The sequence below is a fragment of the Bidens hawaiensis genome, unplaced genomic scaffold, assembly GCF_021521415.1.
Source record: "Bidens hawaiensis isolate Kalapana, Puna unplaced genomic scaffold, B.hawaiensis_p1.1 tig00020329_1, whole genome shotgun sequence".
Taxonomy (NCBI): domain Eukaryota; kingdom Viridiplantae; phylum Streptophyta; class Magnoliopsida; order Asterales; family Asteraceae; genus Bidens; species Bidens hawaiensis.
Genome location: NW_027493092.1, coordinates 127,420 through 142,645, shown reverse-complemented (window position 1 = coordinate 142,645; position 15,226 = coordinate 127,420). Strand labels below are relative to the sequence as shown.

Below are 15,226 nucleotides of genomic sequence, written 5' to 3'. Positions count from 1 at the left end.
TATGATGAAACTAAAGGTAGTTTTTTTTGATGGTTTAGGTTGGAAATAGAGGGGAATGCTGCGATGTATTGAATGTTGAAGGCGATAACACGGCAGAAGTCAGGATAAGAGCTTGCAAGAAGACCGAGCTGATCGTGGTTTAGACGATATACATGTATACTTTGTTGGTTGATATTTTGGTTACACAATCGGCTTCTGTATAAATGTATAATTAGTATTGCAGCTTTTAAACATTCACATATTTAAATTGTAGTACATATATTTCACCAAAAAGAAAACTTTTCAATCTTCTCTTCCTCTTTTTGCAATAACTGGTTTGTTCTCCAAAACCTTGAATTGCCATGTTTTGCACAAGCCAGTTCTTGCTATGGGTGCAAGAGCATTCGAACTAGTTTACGGCAAAAACACCCGGTCCAGATCTCGCACCCAAATCATACAATTTGAATCTGAATTAAAGCACTAGCCATCTCGAGAAAACGACTCAAAACCAAAAACTAATATCATTTTCCAAAAATAGAAACGTTGACGGATCACCTCATGTTAAACTAGCCATTATACACAACATTTTTTCTCCTACAATTTTGCAACGTTGCTTCTAAAACTGAGACGCATACCCTGAGTCTTAAAAAAGCTAAAATTTTGATTAAAAAAACTAAACCAGATAGATGAAAATTGGCACAAATAATCAAAATATATAGTATAATTTGATCTAACTTGAATTAGCATTGGAGGTCGGTTTCTTTCTCTTCTTGTGCTTTGGCTTCACTTCATCTTTTAGTGTTTCTGATTGTTCTTCTGGTGATCCAATGTTTGTAGCCACATGTGTTGAAGCAGACGAATTGATATCACAAGATTGCCGAGTAGATTTGGTCTCGGGATTCACTTGTCTGGATTCTTCTTTACTAGCTGCATATGAAGGATTATGGCGTTTGATTTTCTTTAGCGATCTTTGTGTGTTATAAGACTCAACCTGAAAACACACATTTGCAGATACAACAGTTATGAAAATAACGACTTCCACGTCATATCTATATTAAAATTAACAAACTCACAGCAATTTTTATTTTGCTTGTTATATCACCGGCCTTCACGGAAGCAATACGCAAACACTGCATAATAACACTCTGCAAGACTCCATCGCCCCCAGCTTTCTGAATAGCACAAACATCACCGTTCGTGTTGAGTGTAGCAGTCAATGACCCTCCCATTACCGCCTCTTCATGGTATGTCGGGTCAATCACCTAACATCACCAATTAAATTAAAATGGGCCCACAATGTTTGTGAGTCAACCTGATCTGAATATCTGATCATAACCATAAGATTCAATTCACATACCACAATGTTTTCTTTACCGATAAACCCAAACGTTACCGCCACTGGAAAATGGTGAATTATTAATGGAAGCGGCTCCATCACCTGTTCAACAACACATAACACTATAGTTAAAATAATGACAGTTAAGGCAAGCACAACAAGATGGGTGTGTTTGATAATAGGTCAAAATCGGCTCAGACGAAAAACGTCAGGTAAAACTTTTATCCTTTCTTTAATATATAACTGTGCTAACAAGACATATTATTCCAATAATAATCTAAACCTTCGAGTACAAATGATTTAAAAAGTTTTGTGCGTCGAAATAGACTTTGGGCCACTTTGAACCTGTTCAAACTAGTTTGATCCATTCTCTTTCTAACTAATTTTTTATTTGACCAGTTTGAGATAAAACAAAACCCAACCTCTTCATCTTTTATGGATCAAGGTTGCCAACTCCACTACCAACCAATCATCAAGAATCAAGTGATTTTTGTAACATTTATAAACAGAAAAAGAAATACACTAGCATGCTGAACCAAGTGCTAGCGCAAGAACTTTCTAACAGTGCATATAGGCCTGCAAACAAACCAGACGAAGAGGATACAGAAAAAGAAATGCACTGTTATGTTGAACTAAGTGCTATCGCAAGAACTTTCTAACAGTGCATATAGGCCTGCAAACAAACCAGACGAAGAGGATTTTCTTGTTCAGGTTCTTTCGTTAGAAAAATGAATATGTTCGCTTGTTAACAATATAAAAGCTCGGTTCACGAACGTAAACGAATGAAACATAACTACAGGAACATAAACAAGCATAAATGAGTGAAAACCAATTAAAGGCCTAATAAATTAACAAAACTAGACTACATTGAAATGGCTGATTTTTAATTTAAACCTAGACTAAATTGTAATGAATCGAAAAAAATTAAACAAATATATATACATGAACACAAATGAATGAATTTAAATGAATAAATGTTCACATCCATAAATGAATGAATGAAACGTGTGTTCATTCATTTAACTAAATTAACAAATAATGTTTGTTCGTGTTCCTTTGTTTATAAATAAACGAACTTTCTGCCAAATGGTTCACAAACAGCTCATTGAAATCGAGAAAGACAAAAAAGCTTGTTAGTGAATATGCAAGATGAAACTCACATCAGGCGGGTGTACTATCAACTCTTGACCATCTTCACCCCCAAATGTACATTCAGGCCTCCTGAACGTTGAGAGTGCAGCTAATGCAGCAATATTGGCAGCATCAACAAGATTCCTGTTTTCATGCAGTTAAGTTTAATAAAAACATTAAAATGTAACAATAAGAAGTTACATAGACTTGGATTTGTAATTTTAGCTTACCCTCCATTGTCTATAATATGAAGGTCAATCCGAATAGACCATACCAACTTCCCTGCAACAACACAAAGTGACTCTGTATCTACAGCCCTGCTTTCTCTGCAAAATCAATCTCATTTAAATAAAGCCATTATAATTAAATTATTTAATAAACCAATACCTTAAACCACGATCTACAATTCGACCCAGTTCAATAGCCAAGTCACCAGGACGACCCGGTTCAAACGAGGGATCAGCCATAGGCGAAAACTCAGTAAAAATCGCAAAACTGCCTTCATTTGGTCTGTCTCTATAAGGTGGAACGAGTTGACCCGTGACAAAAGCAATCACTTGAGTCTGACCAAGTTGCACCTCCGATGAACCATCTTCACTACAGTCGCAAACTCATGTCAGCAAGCTATACTCATCTTCTAGGTTTTACACAAATAATATCTTACCTGCCAAATCTAATAGTTAGGTTTCTGTAGTCAAAAGGTCTTCTACCATCAACCCTAATGTCGGAAACTAGCGCGGTTTGGATGAATTGCTTTTCGTTTACTGTCATTGTAAAGGAGTTAGCTAGCCTCTGCTCCATTTTCTGTTATGCAGTTCACTAATTGAAATTAGGGCACCGGATAACATAAATGTCATCATACACTCATACTGTAAAATACTTAATAATTTGCAGTGATGTTCTAGGTTTAATTCTACTAAATCTAAAACCAGCAATCTAACAATCGTACTATTAAGACATAGAAAGTTGAAAACAAGCATACTGCAACAGTTTACTAGTATATTATACAGACATAATTGAAGATAATAAATAAAGGTTGAAGTGGCTTGCCTGTAGACGGAATAGGCGGCGGCGGCGGCGATAGAAGTCACGGTGGCGGCGGCGAGTCTTTGAATTCGCAGGTTAGTGGCAAGGAGGGGTTTGCAGAAGGGTTTTTGGCATAGGACAACATTATTAATGAAATTAATGAAAGATACATGGGTTTTTATTAAACGGGGCTAACAGGATTCATACGTTGAAAATTGGGATCGTTAGCAGCCAATTCATTAGTTATGACCGGTAGGGATCAAAAGATAATAGTTAAGATTAATAAAAACCAATATTCCTTAATGTAACAAAAATATTATAAAAATAACCCCGAGACTATAAATGTGACGCTAGTGTAGTGAAAGTACATTTTTGGTAATTATGACTTTTATTAATTAAAGTTTGAACTTATTATATATTTTGTAAAATGTAAACACATGAAATGAAATGTGTGTGGTCTAACCAGACATGGAATATTAAAAAAATAATTAAAGTACCCAAAACTAATTTGTACCCAAAACTAATTTTGCGTTTTATTAACATCTTACAATGGTAGTTGATGTATTATTGGTGTCACGTGATTCGATAATATGTGTATCATTTATAGTATTATTTACGTGATTATTTAAACTTGATTTATAAAAGAGAACTAGTATTTTTCCTGTCTGGTGGACGGGATTATCATTACGGGAATGTGATGCTACACTATTCAGTAACATGAACGATAGCTATACTTACTAAAATCCCATAAAGATACTTGGCAAAAAAATAACTATATATCATATAATTGAAAGTGGTTCAATACACCACAAAGAAAGTAGATTACAAGTTTGTATGAGAACAAAACATTTAAAAAAATAATAATAACCTACTAATCGTGTGCAACAGTAGATTTCATAACTTCTTCCAGTGAACTAATAACTCTTGAGCAATCCACTTTGCTAACATGTAAACATGAGCCGTTGAACGTTGTAGCACCTTCATCTTTGTAAGTGGGGCCAAGAGGGTGTGAGGACACTGACATCGGGCTCGAGATGGCTAAGCAAGGCTGCGGGTTAACCGGTTGGGTCACATAAACCACGTTTCCTACGGGTGTTCCTGAAACCGACACCTGGGCTTGAACCCTAGCCTGAGGTGTGCTTGTGGATGCACCACCAACAACATAATAGGTTGAGCCTAAATAAAATAGTCAAGAAGATAGTAAAGATAATAAAGACTAAAAGTTTTTTTCATCAAGATTTAATTTTTGACAATAAAAAATTGATTTATATACCTTCTCAAGGGAGATATCATCATACACATTCACCATCCTGCCATAAAAGATGGTTAGTTGAGCGGGAGCACAAGAAGCCTTGGAATTATTATACCTTCAATTGACCCATATATAATAATTAAAAAACCATCATCTCAAAATGGAATAAAAGTATAAAACAACACAAAATTCATACCGAGGTTCGGTGGTTCCAGCAAGAAAGAAACCAGGAGATGGAACCGCAACTCCATGTTGCTTAAAGGATGCACTGTCAAACTTTGACAGAGCCCGGTAGAATGGGTGGCCCACGGATATAGGAACCGCTTGCTTACCAATGCTTTTCAGAAAATAGTAAATAAAAACGTAAGCAACAAATATATATTAGTTGCTTAATATATCCAATAACGTTGTACTAATTATTTTGTGACTTATAATAAAATTTCAATAAAATATTTTAATGAAAGATCAAAAACTAACCTGAAGTTCACTGGTTTAACGGTTTGTCATGCCTTCAGAATCATCTGCACCTGATACATTAATCAACCAAAAAAAGTTAGTTTCAATTGTTCATAAGGTTCATCAACAACCTTAAAATAAATTCAACTATTTGAGAATGTTTTTACAGACAAAGATCTTTGCCTGACAGAGACCAGTTGACTGCAGAGTTCTTAGAGTATGGAGTATGGACTTGGAAAGCTTGTGTAAGGCCTTGGAAAAGTTGAATAGCTGCAGCTTCATCAATCACCAAACACGACCCGAATCAACCCAAAATTCAACAGCTCAATATTGGTTGATAACTTGTATCAGATGGTGAATACCTTGTAATGCCTTTTAGCTCTGAAACCCGTAAAATAAAAAATAGAATCATATTTCTATAAATTTTTATGGAACTTTGAAATGTGTCACATAAACAAAGAATTATATCATTCAAATGATAATCTAACTTTGAAAATAAAAAACCATCTAAGTAGAGTATTCTATGCGTTAAAAATACACTTTTGGCAAGTTTATCATTGTAGTGATTCATTTTATCTTTTTATATTATTTGGTTTTTATGTTAATCTAATTTAGAAAAAAACAGAAAAGAAAGAAAGAAGATTTATGAGTTTTTATGCATTAAAAATACACCTTTCCGCAGCTTTCGACCCATTTGACCCAATTCCTTTTAAGCTAACATTTCTGATTTTCCTGATAAACATAAGTCAAAATTGCCACCACAAAACTAATTCTTAACGTCAGGTTACATCTCTAAATTGATTCAAGAAGCACATAAGTACTTACTTTCTTCGCATCTAACTTCCCCCGCTGCAAAAACTTATGACAAATGTCACTTCTGAGTTACTTGCAGAACAGGTACAAAAAAAACAGCCACCAATACTTACCTCCAAATCTAAGTGTATTTTCCATAAAAACCCGTTGGCAGCATCACATATAATATCTGGTATAAGAAAAGTTCTGTCATCACCATTTAAATTAACTGTTGCACAATTTGTCAGTGTTGATTCTGAACTTTGTGTGTTTCTCCTAGTTGGTGAGCCCCTTATCAAAAAAGGAAAATGGAGCAGACTAAGGTGCTTGTGAATCAACAAATATCTCGTATAAAAGAATAACTTTAAAATAAAAATGGTTAAAGAAGTTTCATAACCATGATATGTAAGTAGCTTTAGAGAAAAGAAACCATGAAGTAATGACTCACTCTTGCAATTAGTGTCAATCAGTTATAGTTAATGTGTATTCTTAAACGACTTTAACCGAAACCAAACCGACTCTTTGAATCTCATATGCAGACAAGTTTACTACGATTTGGGCGGTTGAATTTAACACCCCTACCCGTTAAAATGGGGAAAAAGTAATGTTACTAATCCTAGTGAAATAAATACACCATTTTACTTCTGTCATTTTCTTAATTAGCTTTTATACTTCCGCCAAGTTGAACACTCTAATCCTCCGTATATTCAAACTGAGGTTTGGTAAACAAAATTTAAATAGCTATGATCATACAAGTTGAAAATAAAGATAATTAAATAGATTTTAGTTGTTGACGTCACATGGCTCCTTGAGTTTAGTTCGATAGAACCACTTATATTTGGAACAAAGAAAAAATATATATTGGATAATTAAACGAACTTAACCAAACCGACCCATAACCGATGGTTAACTCATCGTTTATGTTTATGGTTAAGCAAACTTCTATAACCAAAGCTTGGTTATGGTTAATCCTCCATAACATAACCGAACCAACTTTGCATGCTCCTAATATAGATGCTCAATGCATCACTGTATCTGGTTTAATTAGTAGTGCATTTTTAATGAATTTTCAGTATACATACCCTTTTGTTATGTGAGTGATTGCCGGCACTTCTAGAATGAGCTATCCTTTTATATTAGTCGGTTAGAAAGGAGCACGGTTTACTCACAGCATGCATTCTTTACATAGAGTTTGAGACAATAACTGGAAGAAATTAAGTAGGAGATGCAAGATAAGGTAGGAACATCAAACATCTGTTATGAATGAAGGATTGCAAATGATGACGATAAACATACAAATTAATGAATACAATATGGATTAAATTAGTAAAACAAAATCGGTAACACAAACCTTTTTAATGTCTTCATTTCTTTTTGTCATTTTCACATGGGTGGGGTAGTTGATAAATTTGGTTGAGCCCCCCTGGTCTATTGAAATTAAAACCATTAGTCAGCTAATTACAATACAAAATAACAATACCAAATCCGAAATGAAGAGTCTCTCAAACGGATTTGCCTTAGAAAATTTGAGTTTGTAACGATTTAGACACACTGAATTGTACCTTCATCAATTCTACATCATGCCATGGCCTCTTATCTGATCTAAGACATTCACCTTCATTCGGGCATGAACCCGAATGGCCAAGAAAATTTGGCAAATGCACAAGAAAAACTGAAACAAAGATGCAGATGGTCAACTTTAATCACACAAAAAAAATCAATCAATCTGTCAACTTTAAAACATCTATCATATCACAAAAATTATCAGGTCATTTGTTTACTATAAAATTTTATGTTTCATGAATCAACCGAATTGGGTCAAAGAAGAATATATGTTGGGGAGTGTAGCAAATTAGAACCAAGATTGTTTCAACTAATTGATTGACTAACTGACTGAGAGACTTGTAATTTCTTCCTTAAAAAAATTAGGGTGAAAGCAGATTTGAACAGACGTAATTAGGAAAACATAATTATGAACACCCAAAGTAATGATACCTGAAAGTTTGAGAACTGAGAAACTAATTCGAATTAGAACTTTAATTTCATGCTCTTCTTCTCTGGCATCATCAATCAAAATAAATCACACATTGGAAAAACCTTTTAAGACCGATCCATCGAGTGTACAAAACTAATCCAAAATTAAATATCAGAATCATCATACACCGATTTCTCAACGAAAACCGAGCCCTAAATCAAATGGTTGTTTCCGATTGTCGGCGGTTAAAGCGATCACCTTCCGGCCGCAATTTGGTTAGCTACGGAATTGAAGGACTGGCGGTGGGTGTAGCAAAACCAAATTTGGAAGATGAATGAATGTGATTGTACGTCGATTAGGATTCTGAAATATGAATATGCCATGGATGCCGGAGCAAAATATTGAGGTGGGGTGGGGGAAAACTGCTGGTAACTGCAGTAAACCTGATAACACGTAGAGGGAAAAAACTGTTTTTTTATCCTATCAGATGGCTGAAAATCAATCTTGTTTCTTATCAGACGGTCAGATTTAACTTTCACTATAGGCTTATCGGAGGGCGGAGAATGAATATTGAATTTTTATCCAACGGTCAAGTTTAAATTACACTATATGGTAACCTATTATATTAATTATCGTGGTAACCAGGTCTACGAACTTTTCTATGTGGAGAGAATGAACTTTTCAACTTTGAAAAAGAAAAAGAATTAATCCAATTTTGTTGAAAGTGATTTCAAGCGTCAAAACATTCTAGGTGTTACAATAATAATTTTATTTTTTATGGTCTTTTCATTAAGTGTCAGTCTTGCTTGCGCTGCTTGCCTTGTTGCAATTGTTACACATCATGTCTTTTTTGCTCCTATTGGGATTCTTCTTTTCTTGCTATTCAAATTGTCTTATTTTTTCACCAGTTTCCTGTGATTCCGATATCATCATTTCTTTTGTTCTTTTAAATTGTAGTGTTATGAACTAAAAGATTATTTACAAAATCCTTCATGGACAAATTGTCCTTGCGATGTATAGGAGTTTTATCACCTTTCCAAGAGCGAGATAACAACTTGGATTGGTCAATGATCCATTTTTTCTTGTAAAAGAGACGGACAACATTACTTTTATTAAGGTTAAATAAAGAATATAAAATGGTAGGCATTTTATAACCCATTCCTGAACATTTTCTCAAAGAAAAACTAACAAGAGCTTAAAATTGGACAATATAAACCCGGTCCATAGTCATCCAAAATCCCATTGTAGACACAATTCTCAAAGTGTTACTACTTAGTACTTACAACATATGTCGACCTAGGTGAGAATCCAACTCATTCACACATCCATCTATTAATTAACTTTTTTTCTATTACACACGCAAGAAAAACCAACAATATTTGTTAATGGTGTTAAACATGTCATATTTAATGACTTTTAAGGATAAGGATATTTTGAATTGTAATTTGCAATGAGTTTTACTTTAACTTTTATCTTGTTATTTGTTAGTCGTGTTAAATATGTCATGTTTATCTTGTTAAATACGTATATAAGTCTGTCGTGTCACTCACTTTAGTGAACATATCATATCTAATTGAATTTACAAGTTTTTATAAAGTGTAATGTAAATACATAATATACAATAATAATGAAATCGCTAAAACATGTTCAAAGTTATCAATTAGCTTTAGCTCAGCTTGCATTGGAGGGAAGTGAAGATTTATACCGGAGATTGCAAGGTCACAAGATTGAATCCGATCCAGAGGCGGACCTGCATAGTATGTAGCTATGTATCGAGGTCCCGAGACACCAATGTTTTTAAAATTTACTAGAAGCGGTATATTAAATTTTTGAAAGACCCCATAAAAATTAAAACTTGGAATACATACTAATAGTGTTGAACTGGTCCAGTTGAAAGTCCATTGATTTCCCTTTGAGATGGCCGGGTTCTACCCTTCATGGGTTTTGTTTTTGTCGTTTTTTTTAAATCATATTCAATATTAGATTGGTTTAGTGATCTTTTGTCTATAAGCCTTTGAACGTTGTACGGTTGAGTTTTGTTAGGTACACATAATCTAGTTCTAATTTCATGGTTGTTATTTGCCAAAACTTACTACACATAGTTTTGTATTATCAAATTGTTGTTAGATGGTGACTTAGTTTTGTCAAAAACTTATCTTATGGCTAATTATGTAAGGATTATTGATATGAAGTTTTGAACCATCAACATCTTCTTCAAGTAATGCTCTCAAGAAAGTTGTTTTGGAAGACCTTCCATGGGATCTCTCTGAACGAAAACTAATTTTTATCTTATCATGTTAACCAAAGAGATGAAATTATATTAACGATACTTGCATTTGGTATATAAAAAGAGAGTTACCTGCATTCGTTTTCAAAACATTAAAAGTCGTAGAGAACAACTTTAAGAATCTGTAATGTTTTTTTTCCCGTTTCGAATGACATCGTATTTTGTATGTTTTATTATGATATTGTTTTCTGTTATGTTCTTCACTTCAACCTGACCCTAACGACCGGCCCGAAAATTTTGAGCACCAAAAAAATGAGACTTCATTGTTCAAAAATCCTAGGTCCACCACTTATCCGATCCCAACTGAGTTTTACACTGGTGGGCCTTCGGGTGACGGGTGGATGATAAACTTAGGCTATCCAGCATTGTCATTAGATAAACCGGGTAACCGGACCCGAGAGTGAAAAGATAGATACATACATCTGTCATTGGTATTTTCGAAGGTGAACAAAACCAGAGAGCCAGCCCCAAATTGATCTCAAACTGACCACACACAGGACTCTAGATTCATCCATCCGATAGTAATAGTAACAGTAACCGTAACACCAACCATATAATCTCATCTCATCAATGCCTACGGATCAAGCCGAGCTCACTTCCGATCAGGTAGTATTCTCACCCTATCAAATCAATCATCGATTGTCTCTTCGCACTTACTTCCTCAATTAGATCCTTACTCAATTTCCAATCAAATCCAGTTTAACCTAGTTTCATATACAGTAATTATTAGATCGTGACCTATTTTGCCTACTTATTATTATTATTATTATTATTCGCAGAGTACTTATTATACTTTTTAGGGCTGCTTATTGAACAGTGTGATGTGGAATTGTAAAATTGAAGTCAATTACGTGAAACCTAATGTTTACACTATTATTTTATTTTAACTTTTATAACTAGCATTGTTGTTGTGTATTAGAATGTGTGTTTCTGTTATTCTTTTGATTAATACGTTATTTTTAGTTTTGCATAACTTATTGCATATTATTATGATTTATGTTTAGGTGTTGAGGAGGGACATACCATGGGAGACCTATATGACTACTAAGTTGATCACGGGAACAGTGCTTCAGTTATTAAGGCGATATGACAAAAAGAGTGAGACCGAAAGGGCGTCGCTGCTTGAAAACGTAAGGTTACATTTATTATAATTATTTTTATTTCTTTCATGTGTGCTGATATGATAAAAAGAAAATTGGTGTTATACTTGCTCAATGCCTACTTTTGTATCAAGTATCTTTGTCGTTAATGATTTTTTACATGGTATATATTGGCATTTAGGGTAGAACTGACGAGATATATCTTTGTCACAGGATGGCTCGTCTTATATCCGTGTTTTTATCCACATTGTGCGTGACATACAGAAAGAGGACACTGTCGAATACGTGTTGGCTTTAATTGATGAGATGCTTACAGGTGAATATACAAATTAATCACACTTTTTGTTTTTCACTGGGTGCCATTTCATACTTTCTCGTATTGTTAATCATGTATCCGTGACTTAAATTAATGTTGCAATCAGTTAACTTACCGAGTATCCTTTTTTGCAGCAAACCCTAAAAGAGCAAGCTTGTTTCATGACAAGTCTCTTGAAGATGAAGATATTTATGAACCTTTCCTGAGGTTGTTTTCTTTCAATGTGGGCTCTTTGCTTATGGTTTAATGTTAATGAAAGTGATTCGTGAATATGTTTGTCACTTACATTTATTTATGATTTTATTCACAAATACCTGATATAATACAAACTCTGCTGCATTTCAGATTGTTATGGAAAGGTAGCTGGTTCATTCAAGAAAAGAGCTCTAAGATACTTACTTTGGTAGTTAGGTAGTTAAAGCAATGTCATAATAATACATTAAGATTCATAGACGGTTACACTAAAACTTATTGATTTCTTTTTTTCTGTAAATGTAGTGCTAGATCAAACAAAAATGGCCCGACTACAAATGGAGATGGCAAAAAGAAAGGCACCTCAAGTGGTGATGTTTTGAAAGGATTAGTGGAGTGGCTTTGCATTCAGGTATGATATATAATCTGATACATGGCTTGTATAAACAAATGTATTCTTTTTTTTTATATATAAAATCTGTTGTTAACGGGGTTGTTTTTCACAGCTGAAAAAGCCTGCTCATCCAACCCGTAGCATTCCATCTTCTATTAACTGCCTAGCAACTTTGTTAAAGGAACCGGTTGTCAGGTCTTCGTTTGTTCAAGCAGATGGTGTAAAGCTGCTTGTGCCGCTAATTTCTCCAGCATCCACTCAGCAGTCGATTCAGGTAACCTTAAAATGGGTTAGCTGTATTTTCATTGAATGTTGGAAGTTTATTTAGTTATGGGTGTAGGAAGAGTTTATTATAGAACTACAAGGTTAGTATGTAGTCTACAACATGTCAGAGCGGGTAACAGTTAAAGAGGAATGGGTCAAGTGGGCTGACTGGATCAAAAGGTGACCAAGTTATACTTTTAAACCATAAAGCCTCTGAAATAGCCGAAACCAAACCAAAAACGTCATGAAAACTGCGAACTGATAAAACCGAGACCAAACGTTTTTAAAACCCATTTTCGGTTTTGGTTCGGTTTGAGCCCAAAACTGAATGAAACCAACCCGTGCGCACTTCTACTTGACAGTGAGTGTCTCGGGTCAACCTAACTGTTTCGCCACCTATAATGAAACCTTTTTATTACATATGTTTCTTGTTTATTTTATCATATTTATCATAGAATATTACTAACTTGAGGTGTTGTGAAACAGCTTCTGTATGAAACATGCCTCTGCGTTTGGCTCTTATCTTACTATGAGCCCGCAATCGAGTACTTGGCTACGTCTAGAGCCCTGCCACGGTTACTGGAGGTTGTCAAAAGTTCAACAAAAGAGAAGGTGTGTATTCTAAATACCATTAACTTTTTATAATCTCTTATTACTATTGGGATGTTTGGGTCATCAATATTCAATGATTGGTAGGTTGTGCGGTTGATCGTGTTGACTTTCAAAAACTTGCTTTCAAAAGGAACCTTTGGAGCTCAGATGGTAGACCTTGGTCTTCCTCAGATTGTTCAAAGTTTGAAAGCGCAGGCATGGAGTGATGAGGTGAGAAATTACTATCGACATTTTAATATGTTTGGTTGTTTTGTTCATCTTTTTGGTTATTTTTGTAGGATCTTTTGGATGCGTTGAATCATTTGGATGAGGGTTTGAAAGATAATATCAAGAAATTGAGCTCTTTTGATAAGTACAAGCAGGAAGTCCTTCTTGGTCATCTTGATTGGTCTCCGATGCATAAAGATCCTAATTTCTGGCGAGATAATATTACGAATTTTGAAGAGAATGATTTCCAGGTATTTTTCTCGTAACTTCCGATACACTTTTTTTTTCTTTTTGGTTATCGATCTTTAGATATTTTTGCAATAAAAGATGCAAAATCTTTGGTTGGGACACCTTAAGCAGATTCCAGTATCACACATATCACACATCGTAGGGGTGTGCATGAAACCGAAAACAAAATCCAACCAAAAACCGATGATTTGTTTTTTTGTATTTGTAATTTTCAAACTTTTGGCTCGTTTTGGTTTTGCATGTAATTAAAACCTAAAATACCAAACTGAATTTATAGATTTTCAGTTTTCATTTTGAATTCTAAGTAATTTATAAGAATTAAATAGACATGTGTTATGCAAATATTGTAGCCCAAATGTATAATAATCACTTAATTATTAATCAACAAAAACGATTTAGGCCCAAATTCATTATTTTGGGCCAATTCTTTTTTGGGCTCTAAATTATCAAGTCCAGATGGTAAAACAGAAAAAAAAAAAACAAAACAAACAAACAGTTTTCAAAATCTCTTCGCGATTTATTTTTGCCCTTAACTTTTTGCATCTTTTTTGGCCCAAATGGTAAAACCAAAAAGACCTTTTTTGGCCTATTTTTTTACCCTAAACTGTTTGGTTAGGTTTGAGTTCAAAACTGGCCCAAACAGATTGATGCACGTCATTATTGATTGGTATAACATGCCAGGTGCTACACGATCGATAAATGATTAACAGTTTCCGGCCTTACCATAGAAATAACAAAAAACCTGAGACAAAACAAACTTTAGTAGTTTTGCCAAACTGACAATATATGTTATTTTTGGTAGACTTTACGGGTCCTGCTCACAATATTGGAAACATCGACCGACACACGGGCACTAGCAGTTGCTTGCTATGATCTATCCCAGTTTATCCAGTACCATCCTGCAGGTCGGGTCATAGTAACCGACCTCAAAGCAAAAGAGCGGATCATGAAACTGATGAACCACGAGAACGCTGAGGTCACCAAAAACGCCTTGCTCTGCATCCAAAGGCTCTTCCTTGGTGCCAAGTATGCAAGCTTTTTGCAAGCTTAATCATACTCTCTTTTATGATTACCGGTTTCCTTTTCGAATAAAGTGTATGCCTGTATTTTTTATGTTTATGAAATAAAAAAGTTGAGGCTATTGATATTTATATTGTTATTGTAAATTTAACGTTGTCTCTGTATTTAATTTGGTGTTTGCCTGTTGGGTGATGCATCATATCTGTAGGATTTGACTGGCTTGTTGTATGTTTTGTTTGCTTATTGATTTGTCTTTTGGTTTGTTGTGTCATGTTCATGCCACTTTATAGTTTTGTTTTATTCTCAATTAATTCATGTGCCAAGAAAATTGATTGGGAGAAATAGCGTTTTAATTGTTGCCTAACTTTAACATCATATTCAATTATTATAGTTATTAGTTGAAGTATTAATTGACCATAGAAACATATTCTTTCTTTTATGTATGTTTATGGTTAGGCTTCAATGCAGCCCATTTTATTTTCATTACATTTTAGTAATAATTTTTAAATATTGAAGACAGAATCTATTATGCCAACGACAACAATAACAAAAAATTTAAAGCATGTAAGACCATGCATACGGTTGGAAAGCAGAAATGGGGAAATTTGTGACGTCGAATGAGTCACGCAAGCGAGGGG

The 15,226-nt window shown here is 34.4% G+C and overlaps 2 protein-coding genes and 1 pseudogene across 3 annotated transcripts; 1 reads left to right on the top strand and 2 right to left on the bottom strand.

Moving 5' to 3' along the window:
• Nucleotides 1-289: 289 nt before the first annotated feature.
• On the bottom strand, nucleotides 290-3,328 carry LOC143560404 (exosome complex component RRP45A-like). The gene is made up of 7 exons (XM_077048713.1): nucleotides 3,111-3,328; nucleotides 2,834-3,043; nucleotides 2,677-2,772; nucleotides 2,476-2,590; nucleotides 1,337-1,417; nucleotides 1,053-1,241; nucleotides 290-970 (listed from the first exon to the last, which is right to left on the bottom strand). The coding sequence occupies exons 1-7, from the start codon at nucleotides 3,245-3,247 to the stop codon at nucleotides 710-712; spliced, it is 1,089 nt and encodes a 362-aa protein (XP_076904828.1). The 5' UTR covers nucleotides 3,248-3,328; the 3' UTR covers nucleotides 290-709.
• A 1,015-nt stretch (nucleotides 3,329-4,343) lies between these two features.
• LOC143560415 (protein TIFY 6B-like) lies at nucleotides 4,344-5,081 on the bottom strand (annotated as a pseudogene). The gene is made up of 3 exons (XR_013140115.1): nucleotides 4,921-5,081; nucleotides 4,746-4,839; nucleotides 4,344-4,648 (listed from the first exon to the last, which is right to left on the bottom strand). The product of XR_013140115.1 is annotated as a protein TIFY 6B-like (transcript).
• Nucleotides 5,082-10,798: 5,717 nt separating this feature from the next.
• Nucleotides 10,799-14,700, top strand: LOC143560403 (V-type proton ATPase subunit H-like). The gene is made up of 11 exons (XM_077048712.1): nucleotides 10,799-10,840; nucleotides 11,239-11,364; nucleotides 11,548-11,650; nucleotides 11,785-11,857; nucleotides 11,996-12,061; nucleotides 12,149-12,254; nucleotides 12,349-12,510; nucleotides 12,987-13,112; nucleotides 13,197-13,322; nucleotides 13,391-13,570; nucleotides 14,371-14,700. The coding sequence occupies exons 1-11, from the start codon at nucleotides 10,805-10,807 to the stop codon at nucleotides 14,617-14,619; spliced, it is 1,353 nt and encodes a 450-aa protein (XP_076904827.1). The 5' UTR covers nucleotides 10,799-10,804; the 3' UTR covers nucleotides 14,620-14,700.
• Nucleotides 14,701-15,226: the final 526 nt, after the last annotated feature.